The sequence below is a fragment of the Hypomesus nipponensis genome, chromosome 22 (genome assembly GCF_054491055.1).
Source record: "Hypomesus nipponensis isolate SF chromosome 22, ASM5449105v1, whole genome shotgun sequence".
NCBI lineage: Eukaryota > Metazoa > Chordata > Actinopteri > Osmeriformes > Osmeridae > Hypomesus > Hypomesus nipponensis.
In genome coordinates this window covers 12,142,491-12,165,918 of record NC_140382.1, presented here as the reverse complement: position 1 = coordinate 12,165,918, position 23,428 = coordinate 12,142,491, and the positions used below count along the sequence as shown (strand labels likewise).

Here is a 23,428-nt window from a genome sequence, read left to right as displayed (position 1 = left end):
GCAAACTACATTTAAAAGTATCCACGAAAGACTGCCAATAGTCCACGTTTCCATGGTCCATTTTTCACTTTTGCTTGGGGTCGAAATGTCCACAGCACAGTGGTCAAGGAACGCAATAGAGCTCTCCATGGTGCTGAACATGATGATCAAAGATATGGAGAGCAGCGGTTACTATGTGGCTTGTAAGATTACACAGGTAAAATATGAGCGATGATGATCCAACTCGATGGAGAAATAAGGGAGTCATGATGATTTTAGACATGTAAACGCGATTGCATACGTCATAAACATCGATACGTTTGCATGTATGATTATGACATCAGTCCTAACATCGTAGAACCTACCTAATTCCCAAAGTTATGGGCTTGCAAGGAGTTTGTCTTTTGTTATGTTTGCGTTAGTCGTGTATGCAACTTTAAATATTAATTAATTTCTTATATTTTACGGAAATGAAGATAGAGACATTTGTCCAAAATGTTGTTTTTACTTTCTGAAGAAAAACGAAATAGTTCCACAATTATTGAAGACAAATAATTAATTGACTTGGAGTAAATATGGCGACCAAGTGCAAATGTCAGATCTGCACTTGTGGGTGAGTTTACAGTTGAGACAATTTGTGATGTCATGTGTCCGTATGCACTGCATGAGCTGCGCCGAAGGTACCTATTGGTGACAGTGTCCCAAGTCCTTGAGTTGCTGTTGCAGTTCAAGATTGTCTCAATCCTTTCACATGGCTGAAAGCCTCAATAGGTTTTTAAAGATCCTTCTTAATTTTCAGTCGACATCAGTGTCCACATACACCTCAGCCCCCGGTTATCACGACTTCCCTCCTTGATTCTGCATGCATACTGACGGAGTACCAAGATCAATTTCATTTTCACGAAGGCGTGGTACCCAGGAAGTCCAAAAAAGTAGTACAGGAATACAAGCCATCGGAAGCTGAGATGGATACCTCCACAACCTTCAGGTTAGCTGTTTTACACTGCAAGACTGTGAATGCCATGGCCTGCTTAGGGTTGCACTGTTTAGGCCATGTAGTGGTAGACTTACCTTGCTTGGTTTGCAGATGCTGCATCCATGTTTGAGTTTTTATACCCCTTCACTTAAACCCTGAACTGAGTCAAACTCAGACTAGTCATTTTGGACAGCTAAGGTCTTTGCAAAGATCTGTAATACAAGTCATTTTGACACACTGGCAATCAAACTGCATTGTGATGTGTTTGTTTAAGCACTTTGTCGTGCTGTTTTCGAGGCGCTCTACTAATAGTGATAATTGTTATTGCAGGTCTGACTACATTCCACACACAGTTATACAGAGACCCAAGCCCAAGGCCTCCAGTACGTACATCACACCAACAGAGACCATGCTACTGACCACCACATACATGAGGGACTTCAAGCCATTCTCTGTCAACAAGAACATTGTTGCCAATAGAACTGCAAAATACGAAGTCCCAACGGTTAAAATGGACACCCAGACGCTGTATAAAGGTACGGGCACACAAACAACTGTAGCGTAGATTGAATACCAGTAAATACAATTTATAAAAGATACACTTAGATTAACAGTACATGTACAGTTGCTCCAAAAGAATCCCAAAAGATGCTGATGCTCTGTTCTCAATCCACAGAGGATTACCAGTGTTGGGATGCAGTTCGACCAGAGGCCATCCGAACGAGTGACAACCTGAAGGTGAGCGAGGATAAGTTTATCGGGACCACAACATTCCAGGACCATTACTGCCCCAAACCTACAGCTGAGGTTCGAGAAAGTTTCAAGCCAACCCCTGATATCCAGGAGTCCCAACCGTTCAAGGGCATTTCCAACTACAAACTGATGTACGTGCCACACCAGACCCACCAGAGACTGCCCAAAACCAAAGTCCCTTACAAGCCCAACAGCGTGCCCTTCTGTGGGGTTAGCATACACAGACAAGACTTTAAGGGGTTAAGAGGAGAGGTGGCCAAGTCCTTTAAAACCATATCCACTTATGAGGCCAGCACCGTCCCCTTCAAAGGTTGCTCGGAGACTAAGGACAAGTACAAGGCATGGCCTGTGCAGCAGTCTTTCCAGCGGAAAACTGCCACACACTGTCCTCCGGAGGGTGACATAGAGTCAATCTCCACAGCCCACAAGGATTTTGGAGGGCAGATGGGCCAGCCGGCAGAGTTGGCTCGTCCTCCCATCAAGGCCTGGTGCCAAGGGAAGCCCTTCAAGGCTCGCTCCACCATGAAGGAGGACTATCGTGCCTGGGAGGCTAAGAAGCGCTGTCAGGTGGTCCGTAGGGAGCAGATCAGCCCTCCCTCAGGGGCTTTCGAGACCACCACCACTAACCGGTCTGAGTACACCAAGAAGAGTGTCCCCCAGGCCGTCAGCTTCAAGCCAATACCGAAGGCAATGAGCCAGATGAAGCTGGATGACAACACTGTCTACAACACCTCCTACGTGACCCGGGAGTTCCAGCCCTGCCCCGCCAGCTTCAGCGACCCACCTGGCTTCCATTACAAATCGAAGGGGAGCGGAGGACACCTGCTCTACCAAGCCGCTCCAGCAGAGGAGATGGGGCCAATCTGTCCAGCTTCCGGCACTGCTTCCATCGCGAGTGCCCAGCCCAGTCACATTGTTAAATCCAGGCCGGTCACATCGGCTGTTCGCAAATGGGTTGGTTGATGCTGGGTTGGTTAGCCCCCTTTCGTATATTACATGTAATCTTAGGACTGTGTTTGCATCAGAAATAAAGTTTTAATTCAAGTTCTAAAGTTTATTTGAATGAAATGTCTGGGTCAGGTACTACTAGATATTACATAATTGTCTTTCTCTTTGTAGGGGGCCAAGCTAGGGCCAGTTGAACTTTTAAAGGGGCCAGTTACATTAAACATTATTGTTGTCAGGCATTAACAGGTAAAAGACCATGCTTACAATTATTCAGCCTCTGCATTTAGGGGGGACACAAGGGGGTCCAAGCTTGTTGTGGCCCCCACGCCTCCTCATGCAGACATTGCCAGGTGATTTAAATGTGTCCCACATGTTAGTCTGTTATGCGCGATATCAAAGACATGCAGCTATTTCTGGGTGGATTGACAGCAGTGTGCACAATTGGATTTGCAAAAACATCTCCTCTGGGGGGCGGGTGTCATGCCGCAGTTTGTTGGGGGTACCGCGGGGGTGGAGGTTTGCGGAGTGACTGCAACATGCGAGATACAAACGCACGTGGACTGGGCGGTCTCCAACAAACATCTTTCACGTGGCCGTCTGTAATGAGAGAACAGCGGAGTCAGAGTATCGTCATTCGGAGAGCTGCATCTGGTCTGACATCATGGCTTTAGAGGTAGAATCTGCCGAGTAAGTGTATTCACGGTATTTGTATATGCATTATTAATAACTAAATTATTATTCATTTTTATCCCATAAACTTTCCGAATTGAGTCGTGTTATTTGTCATGTCCTATGTTGTTTGTCAACAAGTGATTGTAAAGAACATGGTAGCAAACAAATAGTTAAAAATAATCTTCATGGCATTCGTTCTTCGACCTATAGGTAAATTTTCAATGTCCTCCGTAACTGTGTCTCCTCCAGCGTGATTCGTCTGATAATGCAATATTTGAAAGAGAACAATCTTTATCGGACGCTGACCACCCTGCAAGAGGAAACCACCGTGTCGCTCAACACCGTGGAGAGCATTGACAGCTTCGTGGCGGACATCAACAATGGCCATTGGGACACGGTTCTATTAGCTATCCAGTCACTCAAGCTCCCCGACAAAACCCTTATTGACCTTTATGAGCAGGTGAGATTGCGATATTAAAATGACATTCTGACACAGCATTACTCCAATAGTTTTCTCATGTAGCCTATTTGTCTTTTAGGTAACCACTAAATTTGATTTGTAAATTTACATTAAGCAGACGCTCTTATCCAGAGCGACTTACAGGAAGTACAGGGACATTCGCCTGAGGCAAGGAGGGTTAAATGCCTTGCCCAAGGACACAACGGAATCGTACCGACAATCTTTTGATTACTAATCTAATTCCCTAACCACTCAGCCATCTGACCCCCAGCTATCTGAGATTTCTACCTTGAACTAAAGCTGTTTTTAACCAACCACAAAAAAAGCTTTCACTGCTGTAGGAAACACATTTTTGTTTACAAGGCGTAGGAGAAAACTAGACTTGACGAGGTTGTTTTCCTCCTGCTAGGTGGTCCTGGAGCTGATAGAGCTGAGAGAGCTGGGGGCAGCCCGTTCTCTCCTCCGACAGACCGACCCCATGATCATGCTGAAACAAACCCAGCCTGAGAGGTTCACCCTCCTGGAGAACCTGCTTGCTCGCTCCTACTTTGATCCCCATGAGGTAAGACCCCCCCCCCCCCATTCAGACACCAAGGACCCCAAAACATACATTTTGCATGTTATTTCATGTTTTCTATTACATCAGAAAAATGTGGTATCCTGATATTGACATTATTCTCTCGACAGATCTCTCATAGTTACACAATTTAACAATGATAATTGCTCATCTGGCAGCTGACCACTATTTCCTGTCCATCTGTTTTACCCGTTATGTGTACAGGCATATCCTGAGGGCAACAGCAAGGAGAAAAGGCGGGCGATAATTGCCCAAGACCTTGCAGGGGAAGTCAGCGTGGTGCCACCCTCTCGTCTCATAGCCCTGCTGGGGCAGGTGAGTGTAAGTGTATCCATAACCTCCACTCTATTCTGCACTTCACTCGACTACAACAACCCATTGAAGATTTGACTCAGCATTTTAAACATTCCAGAATGCCAGTTTTGGCAGTGTTCTGTCTTTTTTTTGCTGACTGTTGTCTGTCTTGTTCTTAGTCACGGTTGCTGAAGTAATTTTTATATTTGATCTGAAATCCAGCCTTGATAAACATTTGAAGTAGCCCTTTTCAGAGATTGTGTTTTTCAAATGTGGCCAATCCCTATTATATTCCACAAATCCTAATAATTATTTCAGGAAAGAGCTGTTAGCTTATTTGCATGGTCTAAGCATTGCAGGAGCTGTGTGCCATTCCAGCTGGTATGTGGTTTGACCTCACTGACTCCTCTTGTTATTGTCTTCCTCCTCTGCCTTCGTCTCTATCCTACTGTGTCACATCCTGTGTTTTCCCCTCCTCCGCCTGCACTATGCCTGTGGCCTTGGATATCTGAAACTTATTTTAATGAATATCTCTCTCTTCTTTCTCTCCGTTCTTCCCTCCCACGGACTCAATCGCTTGCCCTCTCGCACCACTTCTCATTTACTGACTAACACACACACAATCCCCCCCCCCCACACACACCCCAGTCTTTGAAGTGGCAGCAGCACCAGGGCCAGCTTTCAGCAGGGATGACCATCGACCTGTTCAGGGGAAAGGCAGCAGTGAGAGACGTGGAGGAGGAGCGCTTCCCCAGCCAGCTATGCAGGCATATCAAGGTAGGGTGCACTGCGGCCTCCACACTCACACCTACCCGCTGGACAGCCAATCATCTGGAAGACCCCCACATGGCCAGCCAATCCCGTTAGATTTATACTTTTTTTTTTACAAACTTCAATGTTTGTCACCACTGGTGGCAATGTTAATCCTATTTTTATAGTTAGATCCTCAGACACACACATACAGATACACACACACACACACATAGATAATTGCTTTGCTGGCCTGCAGGGCTCGGCCAGGGTCACTGCATGCACTTTCATCACTTAATTCAATATACATCCAGAAATCATCTGTCATGCAGGGTTCTGCTCCAGGTTAGGAAGTTTGCTGTCTGGCACTGGAACATAGTCCAACTTAGCTTTTCCCTTAGACTTGAGGTTGAGTACCCAACTCCCCTTTCTGTGGGTGCGATAGTGAAACTATTGCATGTACTGTGGAAACACTCAGTGTTAAAAGGTATAACACTGTTGTCCACTGTTCAGTTTGGACACAAGTCCCACGTGGAGTGTGCTCGCTTCTCGCCAGACGGACAGTTCCTTGTTACCGGGTCAGTGGACGGATTTATAGAGGTCTGGAACTTCACCACGGGCAAAATCCGAAAGGTAAGGACTTTTGTTTGTTAGTATTAGAATTTGTTTTCTTTAACTGCATGGACTGAAGATCATTTTGTACTAGTTATCAATATTTAAAGATGGCAACCAAACTGTGTTGCCTGTACCAAGACTGTACATTGACTGTACAGTGTTTCAAATATCTTTGGAGTACCACAGAAAACATATGGAAATGATTTGTTTTCTCCGCCACACAAGTTGTAGTAAGGAGATCTCAGTTTAGATTGAAGAGGAATACAAGTGTTCATTCTTAATTTCTTGTCAGACTTTACTCACTTTTGGTGTCTCTTGGGGTGGTGAATATAGGTCGCCTCACCCCTGATGATGTCGTCACAGTAATATGCTGCCACTTTTTAAGGTTAAAGATAAGCATCAGCTTAATTTTCATTGGTCACAGTTTTAGGATGAGTGCTCTAGGAGACCTACCTTTTGAACAACAAACATTCACACCATGGTACAAGGTGCTGGAAAAGTGTTTTCTTAATTTTGTCCTACTTATCTCCCCATTTAAGTGATGCAGTGTTCTGTTCATCTGTCTCTTGCAGTCCTTGCAAGTAGCAACTTATAGTAGGGAAGAGCAAAGCACTGGTATTTTATCAATGGGCAACTGTGTGTGTGTATGTGTGTATGTGTGTGTGGAACAGGATCTGAAGTACCAGGCCCAGGATAACTTCATGATGATGGACGAGGCTGTGCTGTGTCTGGGCTTCAGCAGGGACACAGAGATGCTGGCCACCGGAGCACAAAGCGGCAAGATCATGGTGCACCACCGTTTGTTACAACAAGCATCTGTTGAAATGTCACTTCCCCCATTGTGACATTTATAGAGTTATTTACGCCACAAATGTTGTTAACTTGATGAGGTAGATCTAGGCTCAGGGATTAATTCTTGGAGAAAAAAATGGAGCACGCCAACTTTAATAGCCCCTTCTGGTACACTATTCAACAGATGCTACAATTACAACAACATAACATCCTGGAGCCATTAGAGCAACAGCAGCTTTGTTACTGTGCACCAAGATGTAATGTAATGCAAATTTTGATTCAACAGAAGCTTTCCTAGATATAGTTATTTGACGACCCTGCCTTGTGTGTGTGTGTGTGTGTGGACACACAGGTGTGGAGGATCCAGAGCGGTCATTGTCTTTGGAGGTTCGAGCGTGCACACAGCAAAGGAGTGACCAGCGTGAGCTTCTGCAGGGAGAGCAGCCAGCTGCTCAGCTCGTCCTTTGACCAGACCGTCCGGTAAGACGCCGTCGCCTGACGTCGGATGACGCAGCCTTGCGGCCCTGTTCGCTCAGCCTCACGTTGTCGAAAACTCTCTCACATGGAAAACGTGCGCGGCTGGTTGCATCCTGACTGTCCGCCTACACATGCACCCATCAGGGCACTCTCATCCCCACCCTCTCATGCACTGTCTCTTCTCTCACACACGCTTACTCACGCTCACTCACGCACACACACTCTCCCCCACACACACTCGCCCACACATACTCACGCACACACACTCCCGCACACTCGCGCACACCCACCCACACACACACACACATTCACAACACGGCACAGCATATAAAACCCCCCCACTTGTCTTGACAGTTCTATTACCAGATGCCAAGCGAAGAAGAGAAAAAAATGACCTCTCATCTCCCTCCCTGCTGAGATGTCTCCCCCCCTCCCCACACAGTATGTGGGCCTGTGCTCTTCCGGTGTATGAGCAGCACATGGGCTGTGTGGGCGTATCCCCGAGATGCCATGTGCCCAGGGACAAAGCTGAGACGCATGCCTCCACACTGCATGCCACGAGATGTCAGTCAGTCTGGGATCTTATTTGGGAAGAAACTCTCTCTTATGCCAGGGAGGGAGAAGGAAGGGAGGAGAAAAAGAGGGTAGATGGAAAAAGAGAGGGAAGAGAAGCGCATTAGTGGAGTTTAGCAGCTGTCTTGTCACAGTGTGCACTGATGCAAATCTTCATTCAGGCACTCAGAGAGATTTGGTACTGGCTTGGCATATCAAAACCCATGGCAACTCATGTCTAAAATTAGACAAGACCTTCTCATGACATTTCCCAAGATTGCTTATGTCTTGAGTGTGAAATTGATTACAGTAATGTACTATTTTATACCAAGTTAAGAACCATGAATGACATTTTTGACCTTCATAAAGGTCAAAACATAGTAATAATATTAAAAGTGAAAAGCCATTATATTAGATTCCCTTCACCTCCCAACCATTTTGTTTGCAGGATCCACGGGCTGAAGTCCGGCAAGACCCTGAAGGAGTTCAGAGGCCACACTTCTTTTGTGAACGAGGCGCGGTTCACCCAGGACGACCATTTCATCATGAGCGCCTCGTCGGACGGCACGGTGAAGGTAGCGCACCTGTGCGGCAGCTGAGGTGGGTGCTGCTAGGACTAGAGTAAATCTTAACAACGGCCCCCTATTATGGTTTCAGGTGTGGAATGTGAAGACCACGGAATGCGCTCACACGTTCAAGTCGCTGGGCACGTCGTTGAGCTCAGACATCGCTGTCACCAGCGTGATCCTCATGCCCAAGAACCCCGAGCATTTTGTGGTTTGTAGCCGCTCCAACACTGTGGTCATCATGAACATGCAGGGTCAGGTAAGACACAACCAGTCACGGTCACTCAATCAATCCTGCAGTGACTGTATTTCGTCAATAGTCTATAATCCAATGTAATTAGTGTAGCCGGGATTAGCCATTGATTTCACAATACCACACTAACTAAAGTACTGGTAAGCTTTGACTTAACTCTTTCAGTGCTTGACTGAGAGAAAGGGACAGCGATAAGACCAGGTCTTTCACACAGACATGCAGTATATCATATTGAGTTCTCATTGTTAGGCATTTCAGTGCTGTTCAAATCTCTTAACACTTTTTGAGTTTTGAAACCACATTTGCATGAATTTGCATGGATATTTACCTAGACGCAATATTTTATGAATTGGACTTATTGTGAACTCCTAAAAGATTGATCTAAACTGGAATCAAATGAATATAAACAAACAAATGAGTTTGGTGTTCTCGCTTTCTCTCTCCAGATTGTGCAAAGCTTCAGCTCGGGAAGGAGGGAAGGGGCAGACTTCGTGTGCTGTGCTCTGTCACCCCAAGGGGAGTGGATCTACTGTGTTGGGGAGGATTCTGTCCTCTACTGCTTCAGCACAGTGACTGGGAAGCTGGAGAGGACTCTGACTGTAAGGACCCACTGTTAAACACACACCAGTCTTCAGCCAAGTTTTAGCCGTAGCTAAACAGTAGCTGTCAGTATGTAACACGACACAGCTTTGTAGCATGTTAGCTGAAGCCAAGTACTGTTCCTGTCTACCCTGTCTCTAGAGGAAAGCTGTAAGTGTTAGATTGTGTAGAAAGAGCTGTTGTTTCCAGTGTGTCCCAGAGGATTTGACAGAGCTAGGCAAGGTACTAGTTGATATATATTGTTTTCACTGTCACCAGTCAGTGACTAAAATGGTATTGGTAACTGGCAAGTGAATGGCCTTCCTGTTCAGCTTTCAATAAATTAACAAGAAACTGTCACGCTGTCAATATTCAACTCAATCTGAGATTTGTTTGCCACCACAGGTCCACGAGAAAGCTGTGATTGGCATCGCCCACCACCCCCACCAGAACCTTCTTTCTACTTACAGCGAGGATGGCCTTCTCAAGCTTTGGAGGCCCTGAATGTTATCCAAGAGAGCCAACTCTTTTCACCTCTGGTCTACTACACAAACACTCCCAGCCCCATGGGAAAGCTGGGCCACGTGTCTCATGTTGAGTTCTGGTTGGCTGAATGTAGCTTTCAAATGATCTGTGATTGGTTCATGTAGGATGTCTTCGGTTCGACATGCATGCTTGTTATATACATGTATTGAAGGGCTTTGCCAGCATGCTAGTTACCTACAACGTAACATGTAGACAGTCCTCTCTCACTGTCCTCTATGGTGGACATGTTAATTTATAAAACTAATGTCACTCATGGTACTATGGTAGATATTGGTTGGATACTTTTGCTATTACTACTGTATATTTATTCAAGAATATTGTCCTGTTTTTTTCTGTGTTCTTTGCATGAAAAAGTCCCAGTACACCTGAATATCCAGCTATGGTTGGGTCTGTTCTTTTCTTCAAATTGTAGATTGATGCAGTGTCTTTAGCGAGTAATGCCCATTCCATTTTGTTGCATTGAGATGTTGTATCATACATTACATTGCTATGCTGTACTATGTAGTAAAGCATTTTAAATGGTTGCTTGAAAAACATTAAGACTGAAACTCTGTTCTGCAGTGAAGTTCTCTTTTTCAGCCTCTAAAGTAAGTTACCCACATCCAATTACCCCCATCGTATGTATGAGAACATGATCAGCAAAAAAACACTTGCAAAAGTAACGTTCTTGTAGTTTATTATAAATACAACCATATAGAAACATGGGAAAGGATTGGTCCTAATACAATAGATATAGATTAGTTAAGACTTAACATCATTAGCATGGGTATTCCTTTTTTGAGGATGACTTATTCCAGTCTTGAAAGACCTAAAAAAACATCAATACTAGCACTTCTGATTACAACAACAGTCCCAGGGTAATGTTAGGCTTTTTCGGGGGCTTGATTTCAGACGTGCAAATGACAACCGATACAACTAGCCTACATGAAATGATTGCTCGTCAGTCGTAGTTTAGATTTTAAGGCTTCACAACTTGCAGACGAGCCAATGAGGTAAAAAGTGACATTTTAATATCTTCAGATCTTCTATCCATTTAAAGTTCAACAGTAAAAATATTGTAATGGGACTAAATGGTCAAAAAAGTGCATGAGATCCATGGGTTAGTATTTTGTTTTTACAACAAATACCATATTTAAATTCTAATTGAAATTTCACAAATAAACTAAATGCCGGTCTGTACTTAAACTATTGCACTATTCAGTGTTCTTATCAGAATATTTCTACAACCTCTTCCTCACATTTTCTCTCTGAACATCGTTATGTTACGAAGCAGCATGGAGATCCTTGAAATGAACTTCTGCCAATTCTATGGTTCCTGTCAATAGCATGGTGGTTGACAACCTGAATCATCAACTCATCAAAACTCGATGCCGTCCGATTTTAATCTGCATCAGATAACCTGGAGTTAGCTACAGCAGAGTCTGATTAGGCATAGTAAATGAGGTCTCGGTACACATGTGGTAACCACAACAACCTAAAGCCCTTGCCTCTGCACCAACCCATTGAAAGGTTGGTCCAAACCAACAAGGTTGACAATTAGAAATAATATTATCCAAAAAATGAATTAAATAAGGTCACAGTGCCGAACAATCACAGCGAATCCCACGTTGAGGAATCATTATAAGGATAAATTTTGTCCACGGAGGGGCACAAATCCTCAACAAACACCTCTGACTTATCTTGGTCTGGCGTCTTTGACACATCGGCGACGGTTAGCATTTGAAGTTAATTAAAAAAGCGAGTAATAAAAAGAAAAGAAAAAGATACTCGTGTTCGCGATTCCACAGGAATGGACTAACCCCTTAAGGGATCTGGGTTCAGGGAAGGAGTTAGCAAAGGTGACAGGCGGAAGGAGGGAGGGGGCTCTGTGTGGGCGTGGAAGGGGGGGGCGGGGGTTTACGAGGTCTGGCACTGGACCCCCCCGGCTGAGGGGTAGTCATCTTCCTCCATGGACTGGTAGTAGCTCCGCCTCTCGCTGGCGGGGTCGCAGTCCTCCAGGTCGGCGTAGATGTAGAGGTCGTCGTCCATGCTCTCTGGCTGCTCGGCCTCCCGTGTGGCCGGCAGGTAACGCTCCAGCTCCTTCAGCTTCTGCTGGGGGAGGAAGTTGGCCTCCGGGAACGCCACCTGAACAATGCGGATGGGACGGGGGGAACAAACGGCCGTGTTAGGCTGCGGTCAGACAAAAAGTAGAGAACCCCTTTCGTTTTCTGTGCGCCGCTCAACATCTGTCAGTCACTTGAAGTGTGTGTGAAACAGTACTCTTACCGTGAACTGAATGATGAGGCGGCCCTTTTCATAAGGCCTACGATGCAAGGGCATCCCCTCGCTAAGGACACTCTTCTTTTGGCCGGGCTTGATCAGTTCCCCTATGAAAGCGCAATACCAAAAGCTGTTATGTACCACTAGCAACCAGACACGGAGGTGCCATTTAAGCCAGGTGAAATCTTCCATAATGTTGTAGGACTGTGTGAAGAGTGTGGCTGGTAGTGTACCTGGGTGGGAGGTGATGAGCAGGGTTCTGTTGTCCATGGTCTGGACAGGCTTCTGGAAGCCACACAGGGCCTCCACTAGCTGGAGGTCCATAGTCATGATCAGATCCTCACCTTGTCTGAGGGAGAAATAAGCCCAACATAAACCGCCCGATTCCTAAATATGTTTCCACGAGATTCTTCTCCATCGGCTCGCTTGACGGATATCACGTTTACAATCCATCCTCTGATTCAAATCAACCGAAGTGAAACGAGGAAAAAGTTACTTTTTGCACACTGCTCGTTGTATCATTAAAGCTTTTCTTACCTGGTGAAGACTGGGTGCACCCTCTGGTCCAAGACAATGATGATGTCACCAGGCTCTAGTCCCGGCTCCTGGTCCCCCTCCCCGTGAAACACTACCTTCTGGCCGTCCTTCATCCCTACACCAAAACAGTTGGGAACCGCTCAGTTACACAGATCCAGCTTACTCAACACTGACAGAACAGAAACACCATCACTGAAAACCACAGTTCCTACCAAACCCTCGGAAGACAAGCTGGTTTTTGACTGAGGTTAGAGGGGCATTGTTAAACAAGCACACCCCTGCTGAGATACACCGAGCAAGTCCTGATACTCTGACCCTTTGCTAAAAAGATTCCGAAGTGTCTACCATGTATTTCCAACCCCATGGGGCTAGAGGGTGAAACAGCCAGCACAATTCAGCTTTTACCTGGGATATCCACAGTCGATCAGCAAACCATCCCCATCCATAGGCTGCTTGGTCTTTCAGCTAACGGTGACACACACGGCCATGGATCATGCTTTTAACCAATCCGCGTCAACCAGTTTACACATATGACCCCCTGTGTTGCTACACAAGCATATACAGTGAAGAGCTTTAGCACAGAGGTCCAGGCTCCTTTAACCTTTTTTAGCGACTCCACATCAGGAGCAGCAATGTGACGATGTTGGACATGAAACTTTGCAAAACCAGTAACGCAAGTCTACTACAGACTTGATCAAACCCTCATCAACAAGTTTGATCAGACACTGATCAAACCTGATAGAACAGGTTTGTGTGTTCAATATCTATCCTAGATTTTGACTTTCTATAATATTGCAATAGCTCCTCTGAGCTTTCAATTATTGACATGTTAACATGCAGTGGACGTTTTCCCTTCCCTCCCTCTTTACCTTTATCGATGTGGACTTCCAGGATCTTCTTCTGTCTGAGGATCTTGCGCCCGCTGCAGGCTTTGCAGCGGTCCTTGTGGCTGATGCGCTGGCCCTGGCCCTGGCAGCCCTGGCACACGGTCCTCACCTGCTGCACCATGCCCGGCCCCAGCTTGTGGAGGCTCACCTGCACGCCGGACCCGCGGCAGGACATGCAGATCTCCATGGCGCCCTTCCTACCGCCGCGTCCTGCGGAGAGACATCGCCATTGGTGCTCGCCATCACGCGGTCCTGCTCTCCACCATCACTTCCTAAACTCCTCCATAACTAGACCAGAGGTTGGCACTGCAGGCTACGTAGAATGCTGATGATTTATGCATACCGTATTATTATTTTTTTTATTCGCCATGCCTGATAGCTGAGACGTAGTCATGGAGGGCTAATAAATACAGACTCCACCATTGAAATATTGTTTTAACGATTAACTTCTGACCCCCTCTTCTGCTGTACTTTCTCCAACTATGACTACTACTACTGTATGTCGCTTTGGATAAAACCGTCTTCTAAATGAATAAAAATGTCATGCAAAGGACTACAATTTGAGGGGCTCGGCACCTTCGCATCGCTCGCAAATAGTGTTCTTCTGGACGGCAAGCTTCCTTGTGGCTCCGTTGTAGAGATCTTCCAAAGAAACTGTAAGCTGATGAACTACATTCTTCCCTGGGATTGGGAAAGCAAAGTGGCATGAGCTTTAGAGACAATTCCTCCATAAGCACAACTGTTGTAATATGTCAACTGCTGTTTCTGAAGTCTGATGCTCCGACTTGTGTGTACCTCTTCTCTCTCTGTGCATACGGCCCCCACCACCAAAGAACATGTCAAAGATGTCCATGGGAGACCCGAAGCCTCCTCCTCCACCTCCTCCACTCCCTCCTTCCTTTATAGCCTTCTCTCCACCACGGTCGTAAACCTCTCTCTTCTGGGAGTCCGACAGCACCTCATACGCCTGGGAAATCTGTTTAAACTGGGGGGAAACGGACATGGGAGATCTGTTTAAACTGGGGGGAAACGGACATGGGAGATCTGTTTAAACTGGGGGGAAACGGACATGGGAGATCTGTTTAAACTGGGGGGAAACGGACATGGGAGATCTGTTTAAACTGGGGGGAAACGGACATGGGAGATCTGTTTAAACTGGGGGGAAACGGACATGGGAGATCTGTTTAAACTGGGGTGAAAAGGGGATTACAGAAATGGGGATCTAGAACCATAACAGTCCAACATGGAAGCTATCTCAATGCTGCTAGGCGTCTATTACTAGATAGCACACAACGTCATGTACAATACTTACTGTTCCACACTACATCTGTCCTGGACATAACCGGCTATAAAGTAAACCTCGGGTCGTAAACCTACAACCTAGCTGTCCAGGGAGTTACATTACGTCATACCACATGATCGGTTTAGCAAGGACTGTGGTTGTGATGAAATTTACCTTCTCTCCCTCTGTGGGGTTCTTGTCTGGATGGTATTTCAAGGCCAGTTTACGATAAGCCTTTTTCAGCTCGTCTGGCGTGGCGTTGGGTTTTACGCCCAACATGTCGTAAAAGCCTGTTTCCTTTACCATGGTTGCCACTAAGAATACCTAATGGTTAGAAGAAATAATGATTATATAAAAACGTTTGCTATTAGCCCATCATTTCGCAAGCAAAAAGAGTACGTTCGCCCTTGTCCATACTTATGTAGAAACGTTTTGCTACTGCTAACTGGTCAGCTCCGGCGACGTACTGCTACAACAAGCTAGCTAGCAGTTAGCTAGCTAGTGCTACCTAGTACTGACTAACGTACTCTGCTTTTGGTTAGCTACTGTACTGTAACCAGACAAGCTATCACAGGCTGTGTGACTTTTAGCTAGTCTACTTGTTACTGAGTATATATGACGAATCAACAACACGACTTAACTAAAGGAAAGTTCAAGGTATTACCTTGGCCAGTAAATGTCGATAGAAACAAATGTAGCTATAGCTGTAAACTCCACAATGATGAACTTCGAGAATCTTCTACGATCTCCCCAACGTCTAACCTGATTCGCTTGAAGGAAGGCTCCTGCCCCCTAATGATGACGTAGCTGCAGCCTCTGCTTCATAATAGTGTGTTTGCTCGCTATGTATGGCCCCATCCAGTTGCCGTACTAGTAAATGTATCAAAGAGTAGTGGAAATATTTGTGAAATCCAGAGTGGGGTTTCTCTTCGTACTTTTTAGGTATGCTTGGCTGATATCAAACAACATTGAAAGAAATTGATGTTATAAATCCAAGTTGAAGTGGTAGACATAAACCGCTAGGCTCACAGCATTGGCTACATAGCAGGCATCTTGCACGTTTTAAGGTTAGCTAGTTTGCTAAATAGCTATATTAAGTATTCCACGTTGTTTACTATGGCTGCTCAATTTGAAGTCATTATTTAATAATAATTATGTTATATGTTGCTATGGGATCTGTATTTGTTGCAGAGGAAAAATGCCTACTAGTTGGCTCATAAGCAAAGAAGGAGTTCACAAACCCCTTGAACTACCTCACCTTCAGACCGTCGTCTTGGGTCGGGGTCCAGAGACTACAATAAAGGACAAAAAGTGTTCGAGAGAGCAAGGTACGCCGCCCCACTTCTATTATTATATTATTACTTGTACATTTCAGTTCGGTACTCTGAAATTGAGTCAGATGTTCATATTCATATTCTCACACGTGTCTTTCTTTCAGTTGAACTAAAAGCAGATTGCAACAAAGGATATGTCAGTGTAAAACAGGTTAGAATCCTTGAGACAGTGTAGCCAAAATACCGTTATCAGTAGGCTAGTTTTCTCAAAACGGAAACATAAACGTCCCTAACCTCTCTGTGTTTTCATACTGATAGTTGGGGGTAAATCCGAGCAGTGTGGACTCAGTGGTGATCGGTCGAGGCAACCAGGTGAAACTAAAGCCAGGACAACAGCTCCACATGGTCAATCAGACATACGCCTACGTTGTCCAGTTTAAAGAAGATCCTAGAACTCTGCCTGCATCCAAGGATAGCGGTGGAACCAAGAGGCCCCAAGAGCCTAGCTCAGAGAAGGGTGAACTGCACATGGACGCCCCAAAGTGTAAAGTATCAAGAGAATCAGAGATGAAGCCCTGTTCAACTGACAACCCAGTCAAGATGCCTCCCACCAAGAATGCACCCCACCCTACGGAAAAAGTGGTAATTGTTTTTGTTTGTTGTGTGTGTGTGTGTGTTTAAAAGTTGTCATGCTTTTCTAAGCTGCTTATTCTTTAGACCTAGATAGATGGTCTACTCTGAACAGTTAAATTGTCAAACCGGAATGGGATTTATTTGCCATGAAAACAATACTGTATGTTAAGCCATATATTCATATTTTAGTAGGTAAATCCCTAAGGTCAGTGATGAAGATTTTCTAATAATAATTGCAGGAGTCTTCAGGCCATTGGAGCCAAGGACTAAAAGCCTCAATGCAAGATCCTACAATGCAGGTGTGTAATGTAGCTAAGGAATTTCACAATAAGCCAGAGAAATAAGCATAAGCTACAACAAAACACATACTGACACTTCAGAGGGATTTGGACATCTCTAAATGACATTTTCTAACGACAGGTTTACAAAGATGAAAGGATAGTTGTCATAAAGGACAAGTACCCTAAAGCTCGCTACCACTGGCTGGTGCTTCCCTGGGAGTCCATCCCCAATCTCAAGGCCTTGAACAGGGACCACTGCGATCTACTAAAGCACATGCAAAAGGTCGCTGACAGGATTGTGAGGCAGTGTCCGGATGCCAGTCTGCTACGCTTCCGTTTGGGCTACCATGCCATTCCCAGTATGAGGTAAGAGAAACTTTCAAACTAAATTGAATGAGTGAAATTGAAAACAAATCTTTAATGCCACATCTTTTTCTCTACTTAGAAATAGTTACGTTCAAACCATTACTGCATAATGTTTTGTTTAATAACCCTTTGGAGTTCACAGACCTTATTTCAAGTTGAGGTCATTATTAGGATTTATGCTTGAGTCTAGAATTAGTAGAGAATTAGTGTTTGGTGAATTGTATGGTTAGTAAAACACTTATTATTTTATAGCCATGTCCACCTCCATGTGATCAGCCAGGATTTTGACTCCCCTTCTTTAAAAAACAAGAAACACTGGAATTCTTTCACAACTGACTATTTTATTGAGTCTCAAGGTGAGAATGCAAAACCCCCCCACAAATTTAACATTCCTACTCTAACTACTAATTGCTGCATTGAAAACTGTTTTTGCTTCATTCACAGAGGTTATTGCAACGCTAGAAAAGGCTGGGAAGGTTACAATCAAAGAAGGAATGAATGATTTACTGAAGCTACCTATCCGATGTCATGTCTGTCAGAAGGAGCTGTCCACTATACCACAGCTGAAGGACCACCTCAAGTCTCATCTACCCAAATAAAGAGATTACCTTTATAGGCCATTTAATATTATGAGTCACTCATGTCAGAAATGACCCTTCACATAATTTCAATATCAGTACTGGTTATATATAACCTACATTATGTAAAAAGTTTCTGCAAACTATGTTGACCATTAAGATTTACATGTTTTTGAATTCTAATTTCTCATTTTCAAAAAAATGTTGTCCCAATTTTTTATATGTGCAATTTAGTTAAGGATTGGCACAAGACAATAAGCTACCGTAAGTCTTATTTCCTCAAAGGAACAAACCATGACCTTGTGAAACAGACAGTGGCTTGAGTACTGGACTATACATGATATAGTTGTAGAATGTTGAGCCAGATGCAGTCATAATAGATTCAGTTATGACAACCAATCTTTTTTGTTTTTCAGTTGAAAAACAATTTGTAGGAAATAAATCACTACAGTTCAGGCGAGTTCTTCTGTGTGAAATGCAGAAATAAAAAGACAATGACTGAAAATGATGCAGAAGATATTTTCCTAGACCCCATTACCCCTACTGCAGGCCCTGCAAAGTTTGCTAAATTAGTAAAGTTGAGGGGTAAAAACAAAAAAACCTTGGAAAAATCAACTACCCAACTCTCATCTGTTGAACCATCAGCATCAAAGAAAAACACAGATGCTTTTCAAAACCTGCCAGTGAAGTGCACCAAGTCAGTCATTTTGGACTTGGGAACCTGGTCACTCAAAGCTGGATTTGCAGGCGATCCCAGACCCTGTTGTGAAGTGCCGAGCTTGGTGAGTATGGAACCCAGACGGCGTGTCTATAAAATGGGATTTGTTGGCAAAGGAACTGCGGAAGACCCAAAGGTTAACCCGCTCCATAAGGGTGTTGTGACAGACTGGGATGCACTGGAGAAGCTTGTCAGACATGTATTTGACACTGAACTCCACGTTCCCATTGAAGAACACGCTATATTACTGTCTGACCCGCCACTGAGTCCAACCAGCAACCGGGAAAGATTTGCCGAATTCATGTTTGAGACCTTAGGCACGCCTGCGATGCACATTGCTCAGCAGTCGGTGCTTTCTGTGTACTCGTATGGAAAGACCACTGGTTTGGTAGTGGACTGTGGCCACGGTTCCTCACACGTCGTCCCGGTTCATAACGGTTACCAGCTTCCCGGTGAGACCGGCCGAGTGGATTACGGCGGGCAGAGCCTGAACACGTATCTGATCAGCCTGTTCCAGAACACGAGCCAAACCGTATCGGGCAGCTGCGGGTTTGATGACAAGCTCTTGGATGACATCAAGAGGAAGTCCTGCTACGTTTCTGTGGACACCAACACAGACAGGAGCCCAGGTCATGTGGAGTACAGCCTACCTGACGGGACCACCCTCACTCTGGATGAAGAGAAGTACCTGTGCCCCGAGGCCTTGTTCCAGCCCAGCCTACTGGGGTCAGTAGAGCCAGGCCTACCAACATTGATCATGAACAGTGTCAACAGGTGTGACATCCAGTTAAAGAGTGATATAATCCAGAACATTCTGGTGTGTGGAGGGTCTACAATGTTCAGAGGGTTTCCTGAAAGACTGCAGTGGGAAATGGATCACTTGGTGCCTATGAGCTCTGCCACCGTGGTGGCTGTTCCAGAGAGACAGAATGCAGTGTGGCTTGGAGGCTCCATCCTGGCTTCACTTGACTCATTTCAGTCTCTTTGGGTGCAGAGGCAAGACTACGAAGAGAGGGGTGCTTTTGTCATTTACCAAAAGTGTTTTTAAATTGCATTAAAATACACTTACAACATATGTATTTTTACTAATTTAGTCATTTTGTGTAGTGATGCATTCTATTTGAATTTGCAACTGAAATGCATAATTTTTATTTGTCTAGCAGGAAGTTTTAATGACTTCAGGACTCGTGAAACTGTACACCTACAAAACAAAACACTCAAAATACTCGAAACTTTTCTGAAACAGGGGTAATACTTGGCCACAGTGGGGTGCGTGAGGTGAGTGAATTTCAGCTGGATGGAGTTGGAAGGTAATTAAGCAGACCACTACATTTATTTGCATCAAGTAATTCAAGGCATACAATGATGGTTTAAAATAAAATAATGATTGCGCTTGCAATCACGCCTTAATGCCTATGAATGTATACAGTATATATATGTTTTAATCTGTTAACTAATAACATAGGCTACACTACACATCTTACTGTATGGTACATTTACCTGGCTATACTGTGACACTACTCTGTGGAGTTTTGGCAATAAGGTTATATAAAACTCTAGATGCAGCTATTTAAGAACAACCTCACACACCCTGTTGCTTCCTCAAGAGTACTATTTGAGTAGTTTTGAGACCTTTTGTAAAGTTGTTATTAAATAAATCAATGTAATAGTCTATACTTTTCATTCTTTCTTTACAGCATCAAGACTTTGTTGTCTTGTCATGTTAATGTGTGGGGTTCTCTATTCCACTTGTGATGCCACGAGAGGCTACACAGCCTTCAGCGGGACGGCTCAAAATAGTGCGAGGACACCGGGGTTGAACGAAAACAGGGGGTTTATTACTGATCCTCAGAATTAACAAAAAAACTTTAACTCTTGCATACAATGCCAGAAAACTTGTACCGCCTCTTCCTTCTGCAGGCTTCCTTCTCCTCACCCCACCCCGCTTAACTGTGGCTCTCCCTCTTTAACCAAACCCTTTCGGTCATTAGGGTCTGATCAGTCCCAGGTGTGCGGGAATGCCCCGCTTTGATGGAGGGATGGAGCTCCCCACTCCCCCAGCAGAGGGAGCTATAGCTGCTCAGGGCTGCAGCCACCTCCGGGGAACGTAGTACCCAGAGCCATAGAAAAAGAGAATCTTGAATCTTTTTCTATGGCTCTGCCCTCCAGGACCCAGCCTCTCGTGACGTCACACACTGTATGGTGTTAAGAAGACATTTAAACTGCTAATGTTTCTAATTATACAGTGATGACAAAGTTGAAACTGGCATTTAGCTTATTATAGTTATCTGTTGACTGAAATGCTATGGGCCATGTCAGGTTCCTATTTGAGAGTGGTAGTGGATGTGCTTCTGTATCTACTGTAAATAGATGCTAACTTCAGACTTCTGAAGTTTCACTGTCACTTGAGTTCCTGCAATGACCCCAATACAATGTATTGTCAATTATGAACAGTTTTAAATACTCCAAGCTCCATTGAACAGGAGTACAAAATTATAATACAGAACATATTACTTCAAGATAATATTTGATCACATTTCCTAAATGATGTAAAGATTGTGATGGAGAACTCAATGGGAAGGAATAAAGTATTTGTTTTAGTTATTTAACTTTGAACCACATGATGCCATTAGTTACATCCAAAGTTTGCATAGTTCATATAGTCAAAATGTGTGCAACAAATCAGTTAACTGTACAGAAGTACAAAACACTAAGTGTCCAAATACACTGGTAAAACTAAAGTGATATTCAGGAAGGCCACAGGGGAAAGCAAACGGACAGTTGAGCTAGCATGAAGTGAAAGAGTTTTGTTGTAACTGAACAAAAGAAACACTAAGTGTAAGTAAGTAAGTAAGTAAGTAAGACTTTATTTATATAGCACATTTCATACAAGAATTGTAGCTCAAGGTGCTTTACATAAAATCAATTTAAAACAAAAAACAAAAACAAAAAAAGTGTGATGCCAATGTCAGGGTATCGTAGAACATACAGATATATAACTGTCTTTTAAAATATAATACAATGCCCTTTTTAACAATAATACCCATAGAAAGCCCATTTTATACAGATAACATTTCATGTGTTTTAGAAGAAATTCTTAACAAAATCATTTCTGGAATGTGGTGGTGAATCATGTTCATCACACTAACATTGTACATTATAGATACAAGATCCTTATTTTAAAGTCGGAATCCCTTTTTGATTATCTTATGTGAACAACTCTAGACAAAAACTTACAAAAAACAATCACCTGGCATCATCATTTTCTAAAAATCCTTTAAAAAATGTAGGTTTCAAACTTGGAAGATATGTGTTAATGAATTGCCAAAATACTGTTTAACTAATGAGTTCCAGTGCAAAATGGATACAATTATAAGTTAAAAGGTTATACGGTTTTCTTGAATTCATCGCTCTTCTAACCCTTGCGTCAAAATCAGAAGGACGTGAGCCATTCTTTTTCAAGATCATGAATTTCTCATGTTTTCCATTATTACTTATAAACATTTTCACACTTGTTTTGCAGTACATTCCAGTACCAGAGCATGCCATCGATCCAAATGAGCTTGTTGTGTCTGTCGGAGAGAAAAATAAGGTTATAAATATCAAGCTAAAATTGCTAGGTTCACATAACTTGCCTATCCTACCTTTAAATGTAAATTATAATATCAACTCTGTTAGACTATTGATAAGATCCCTTGAATTCAATGCCCAACTATAAAAAGGATTGAGGCCCCGTGCAAGCACTGTATAATCCTATTCATAATCATATTATCCAAACAAAGCCAAAAGCTTTATGAGATACTTACTTTGAGTTAGATGGATGATTTCATCCTCTTCACAGCAAACTCCAGCATGGTAAGCTAATGAGCTTGAGCCAGTGGGTGTCAGGAAAAGGTGCCCCTTTATACTCATCCTCTTCTCATAATCATCTTCAAATGATTTCACAACTTCAAAGTCATATGGGACTTTTCCCTGTGCGAGCGTTAAGACTGTTGCATCCATTATTCTTGAACCTTTGGGCAGAGTTTTTAAACGTTACTAAACAATTTTAAAGGTTTTAGATGTTACTAAAGGTAGTTATGAAATAATTTCATTGTGTCTTATTTAAGAGATTGATCTCAATTTTGATTCAACGTTGCCACAGTACAAATCTAGCAGTGATGTCTTTATACATATAGCGCATACTGTACACATTTTCATTTACTACTAGTAACATCGACTATGAATTAAACTTTTGTATTTTTTCATAGTTTTTTGAAGGTTATGCATTATAAAACATGCTTACAAACAAAAGTGGCATAAAATAACCACAGTCCTGAACAAAAATACATTTATAACAAGACCATGCTACGTAAATTAAATGCTGCAAATTCAACATTGGTCTACTTACTTTTTGGTGTTAAAGAACACTTATTGAGGAGTCTGAACAGTGAACAGGCAAACTTCTGTCATATGGAATTGCAGGGTGTTTTATCTTTTTATAGGTGAAAGTAAAGCTGAGCTTGTAGGGGTAACTTGAAACTGTGGGACCTTTTTTTTTTACAGCATTAAGGCCTACCTCTCTTGAAGTAATGGAATTTAGAATATTCAAAAAAAAATCAAAAGCATCGTTGTAAAATAGGCCTAGTACAAACATTGTGATCTTTGCAGCGACCATTTTCTTCTTTGCTTTTTGTTGTTGTTGGGACAACTGAAGCGCATCTTAGCCTGTATTGTAATTACTGTCATTTATCGTTGTCTATTTAGCCTATTCTACAGCTCCTTTGATTAGATTAATATTGGTAATTTGTCATCCAATTACGCTTTTGGAGGTGTTTTGAGGCA

General features: G+C 43.5%; 5 protein-coding genes and 1 long non-coding RNA gene across 7 annotated transcripts; 4 read left to right on the top strand and 2 right to left on the bottom strand.

Annotated features, from left to right (window-relative positions):
• The first annotated feature begins 366 nt into the window (after nucleotides 1-366).
• LOC146236641 (stabilizer of axonemal microtubules 1-like) lies at nucleotides 367-2,737 on the top strand. Its single transcript, XM_084687559.1, has 4 exons — nucleotides 367-592; nucleotides 779-967; nucleotides 1,286-1,491; nucleotides 1,632-2,737. Exons 1-4 carry the CDS (start codon nucleotides 555-557, stop codon nucleotides 2,669-2,671), a joined length of 1,473 nt encoding a protein of 490 aa, XP_084543685.1. The 5' UTR covers nucleotides 367-554; the 3' UTR covers nucleotides 2,672-2,737.
• Nucleotides 2,738-3,250: 513 nt separating this feature from the next.
• On the top strand, nucleotides 3,251-10,318 carry smu1b (SMU1 DNA replication regulator and spliceosomal factor b). The gene is made up of 12 exons (XM_084686966.1): nucleotides 3,251-3,343; nucleotides 3,578-3,788; nucleotides 4,198-4,350; nucleotides 4,570-4,686; nucleotides 5,308-5,436; nucleotides 5,923-6,042; nucleotides 6,696-6,812; nucleotides 7,169-7,296; nucleotides 8,294-8,420; nucleotides 8,503-8,670; nucleotides 9,111-9,263; nucleotides 9,649-10,318. The coding sequence occupies exons 1-12, from the start codon at nucleotides 3,318-3,320 to the stop codon at nucleotides 9,745-9,747; spliced, it is 1,548 nt and encodes a 515-aa protein (XP_084543092.1). The 5' UTR covers nucleotides 3,251-3,317; the 3' UTR covers nucleotides 9,748-10,318.
• A 130-nt stretch (nucleotides 10,319-10,448) lies between these two features.
• dnaja1 (DnaJ heat shock protein family (Hsp40) member A1) lies at nucleotides 10,449-15,556 on the bottom strand. Its single transcript, XM_084686598.1, has 9 exons — nucleotides 15,419-15,556; nucleotides 14,929-15,078; nucleotides 14,268-14,457; nucleotides 14,049-14,153; nucleotides 13,455-13,682; nucleotides 12,586-12,700; nucleotides 12,282-12,397; nucleotides 12,055-12,155; nucleotides 10,449-11,913 (listed from the first exon to the last, which is right to left on the bottom strand). The coding sequence occupies exons 2-9, from the start codon at nucleotides 15,058-15,060 to the stop codon at nucleotides 11,686-11,688; spliced, it is 1,215 nt and encodes a 404-aa protein (XP_084542724.1). The 5' UTR covers nucleotides 15,061-15,078; nucleotides 15,419-15,556; the 3' UTR covers nucleotides 10,449-11,685.
• Nucleotides 15,557-15,559: 3 nt separating this feature from the next.
• On the top strand, nucleotides 15,560-17,933 carry aptx (aprataxin). Of its 2 annotated transcripts, none has more exons than XM_084686599.1 (8): nucleotides 15,560-15,696; nucleotides 15,946-16,082; nucleotides 16,193-16,239; nucleotides 16,347-16,670; nucleotides 16,901-16,960; nucleotides 17,082-17,308; nucleotides 17,561-17,664; nucleotides 17,753-17,933. In XM_084686599.1, the coding sequence occupies exons 1-8, from the start codon at nucleotides 15,632-15,634 to the stop codon at nucleotides 17,905-17,907; spliced, it is 1,119 nt and encodes a 372-aa protein (XP_084542725.1). In that variant the 5' UTR covers nucleotides 15,560-15,631; the 3' UTR covers nucleotides 17,908-17,933. The 2 variants fall into 2 exon arrangements, with proteins under 2 accessions (XP_084542725.1, XP_084542726.1); XM_084686600.1 differs by having other exon boundaries at nucleotides 15,604-15,821.
• A 447-nt stretch (nucleotides 17,934-18,380) lies between these two features.
• On the top strand, nucleotides 18,381-19,966 carry LOC146236637 (actin-like protein 7A). Its single transcript, XM_084686597.1, has one exon. The coding sequence runs from the start codon at nucleotides 18,381-18,383 to the stop codon at nucleotides 19,650-19,652; it is 1,272 nt and encodes a 423-aa protein (XP_084542723.1). The 3' UTR covers nucleotides 19,653-19,966.
• A 1,481-nt stretch (nucleotides 19,967-21,447) lies between these two features.
• Nucleotides 21,448-23,130, bottom strand: LOC146236636 (uncharacterized). Its single transcript, XR_014741003.1, has 3 exons — nucleotides 22,995-23,130; nucleotides 22,411-22,617; nucleotides 21,448-22,176 (listed from the first exon to the last, which is right to left on the bottom strand). It is a non-coding gene; the product is annotated as an uncharacterized LOC146236636 (long non-coding RNA).
• Between the last annotated feature and the right edge of the window lie 298 nt (nucleotides 23,131-23,428).

Bases quoted from the DNA above. Each gene is read 5' to 3' on its own strand.
- dnaja1 (XM_084686598.1), bottom strand. From the start codon at position 15,060: ATGGTAAAGGAAACAGGCTTTTACGACATGTTGGGCGTAAAACCCAAC. The intron at 12,398-12,585 runs GTAAGAAAAGCT...TTTCTCCCTCAG, and splicing joins GTGCACCCAGTCTTCACCAG to ACAAGGTGAGGATCTGATCA. The intron at 11,914-12,054 runs GTAAGAGTACTG...CGCATTGTTCAG, and splicing joins GCCTCATCATTCAGTTCACG to GTGGCGTTCCCGGAGGCCAA.
- smu1b (XM_084686966.1), top strand. From the start codon at position 3,318: ATGGCTTTAGAGGTAGAATCTGCCGA. The intron at 8,671-9,110 runs GTAAGACACAAC...TTCTCTCTCCAG, and splicing joins TCATGAACATGCAGGGTCAG to ATTGTGCAAAGCTTCAGCTC. The intron at 9,264-9,648 runs GTAAGGACCCAC...TTGCCACCACAG, and splicing joins AGCTGGAGAGGACTCTGACT to GTCCACGAGAAAGCTGTGAT.
- LOC146236641 (XM_084687559.1), top strand. From the start codon at position 555: ATGGCGACCAAGTGCAAATGTCAGATCTGCACTTGTGG. The intron at 593-778 runs GTGAGTTTACAG...CTTAATTTTCAG, and splicing joins TGTCAGATCTGCACTTGTGG to TCGACATCAGTGTCCACATA. The intron at 1,492-1,631 runs GTACGGGCACAC...CTCAATCCACAG, and splicing joins CACCCAGACGCTGTATAAAG to AGGATTACCAGTGTTGGGAT.
- aptx (XM_084686599.1), top strand. From the start codon at position 15,632: ATGTATCAAAGAGTAGTGGAAATATTTGTGAAATCCAGAGTGGGGTTT. The intron at 16,671-16,900 runs GTAATTGTTTTT...TAATAATTGCAG, and splicing joins CCCACCCTACGGAAAAAGTG to GAGTCTTCAGGCCATTGGAG. The intron at 17,665-17,752 runs GTGAGAATGCAA...CTTCATTCACAG, and splicing joins CTATTTTATTGAGTCTCAAG to AGGTTATTGCAACGCTAGAA.
- LOC146236637 (XM_084686597.1), top strand. From the start codon at position 18,381: ATGACTGAAAATGATGCAGAAGATATTTTCCTAGACCCCATTACCCCT.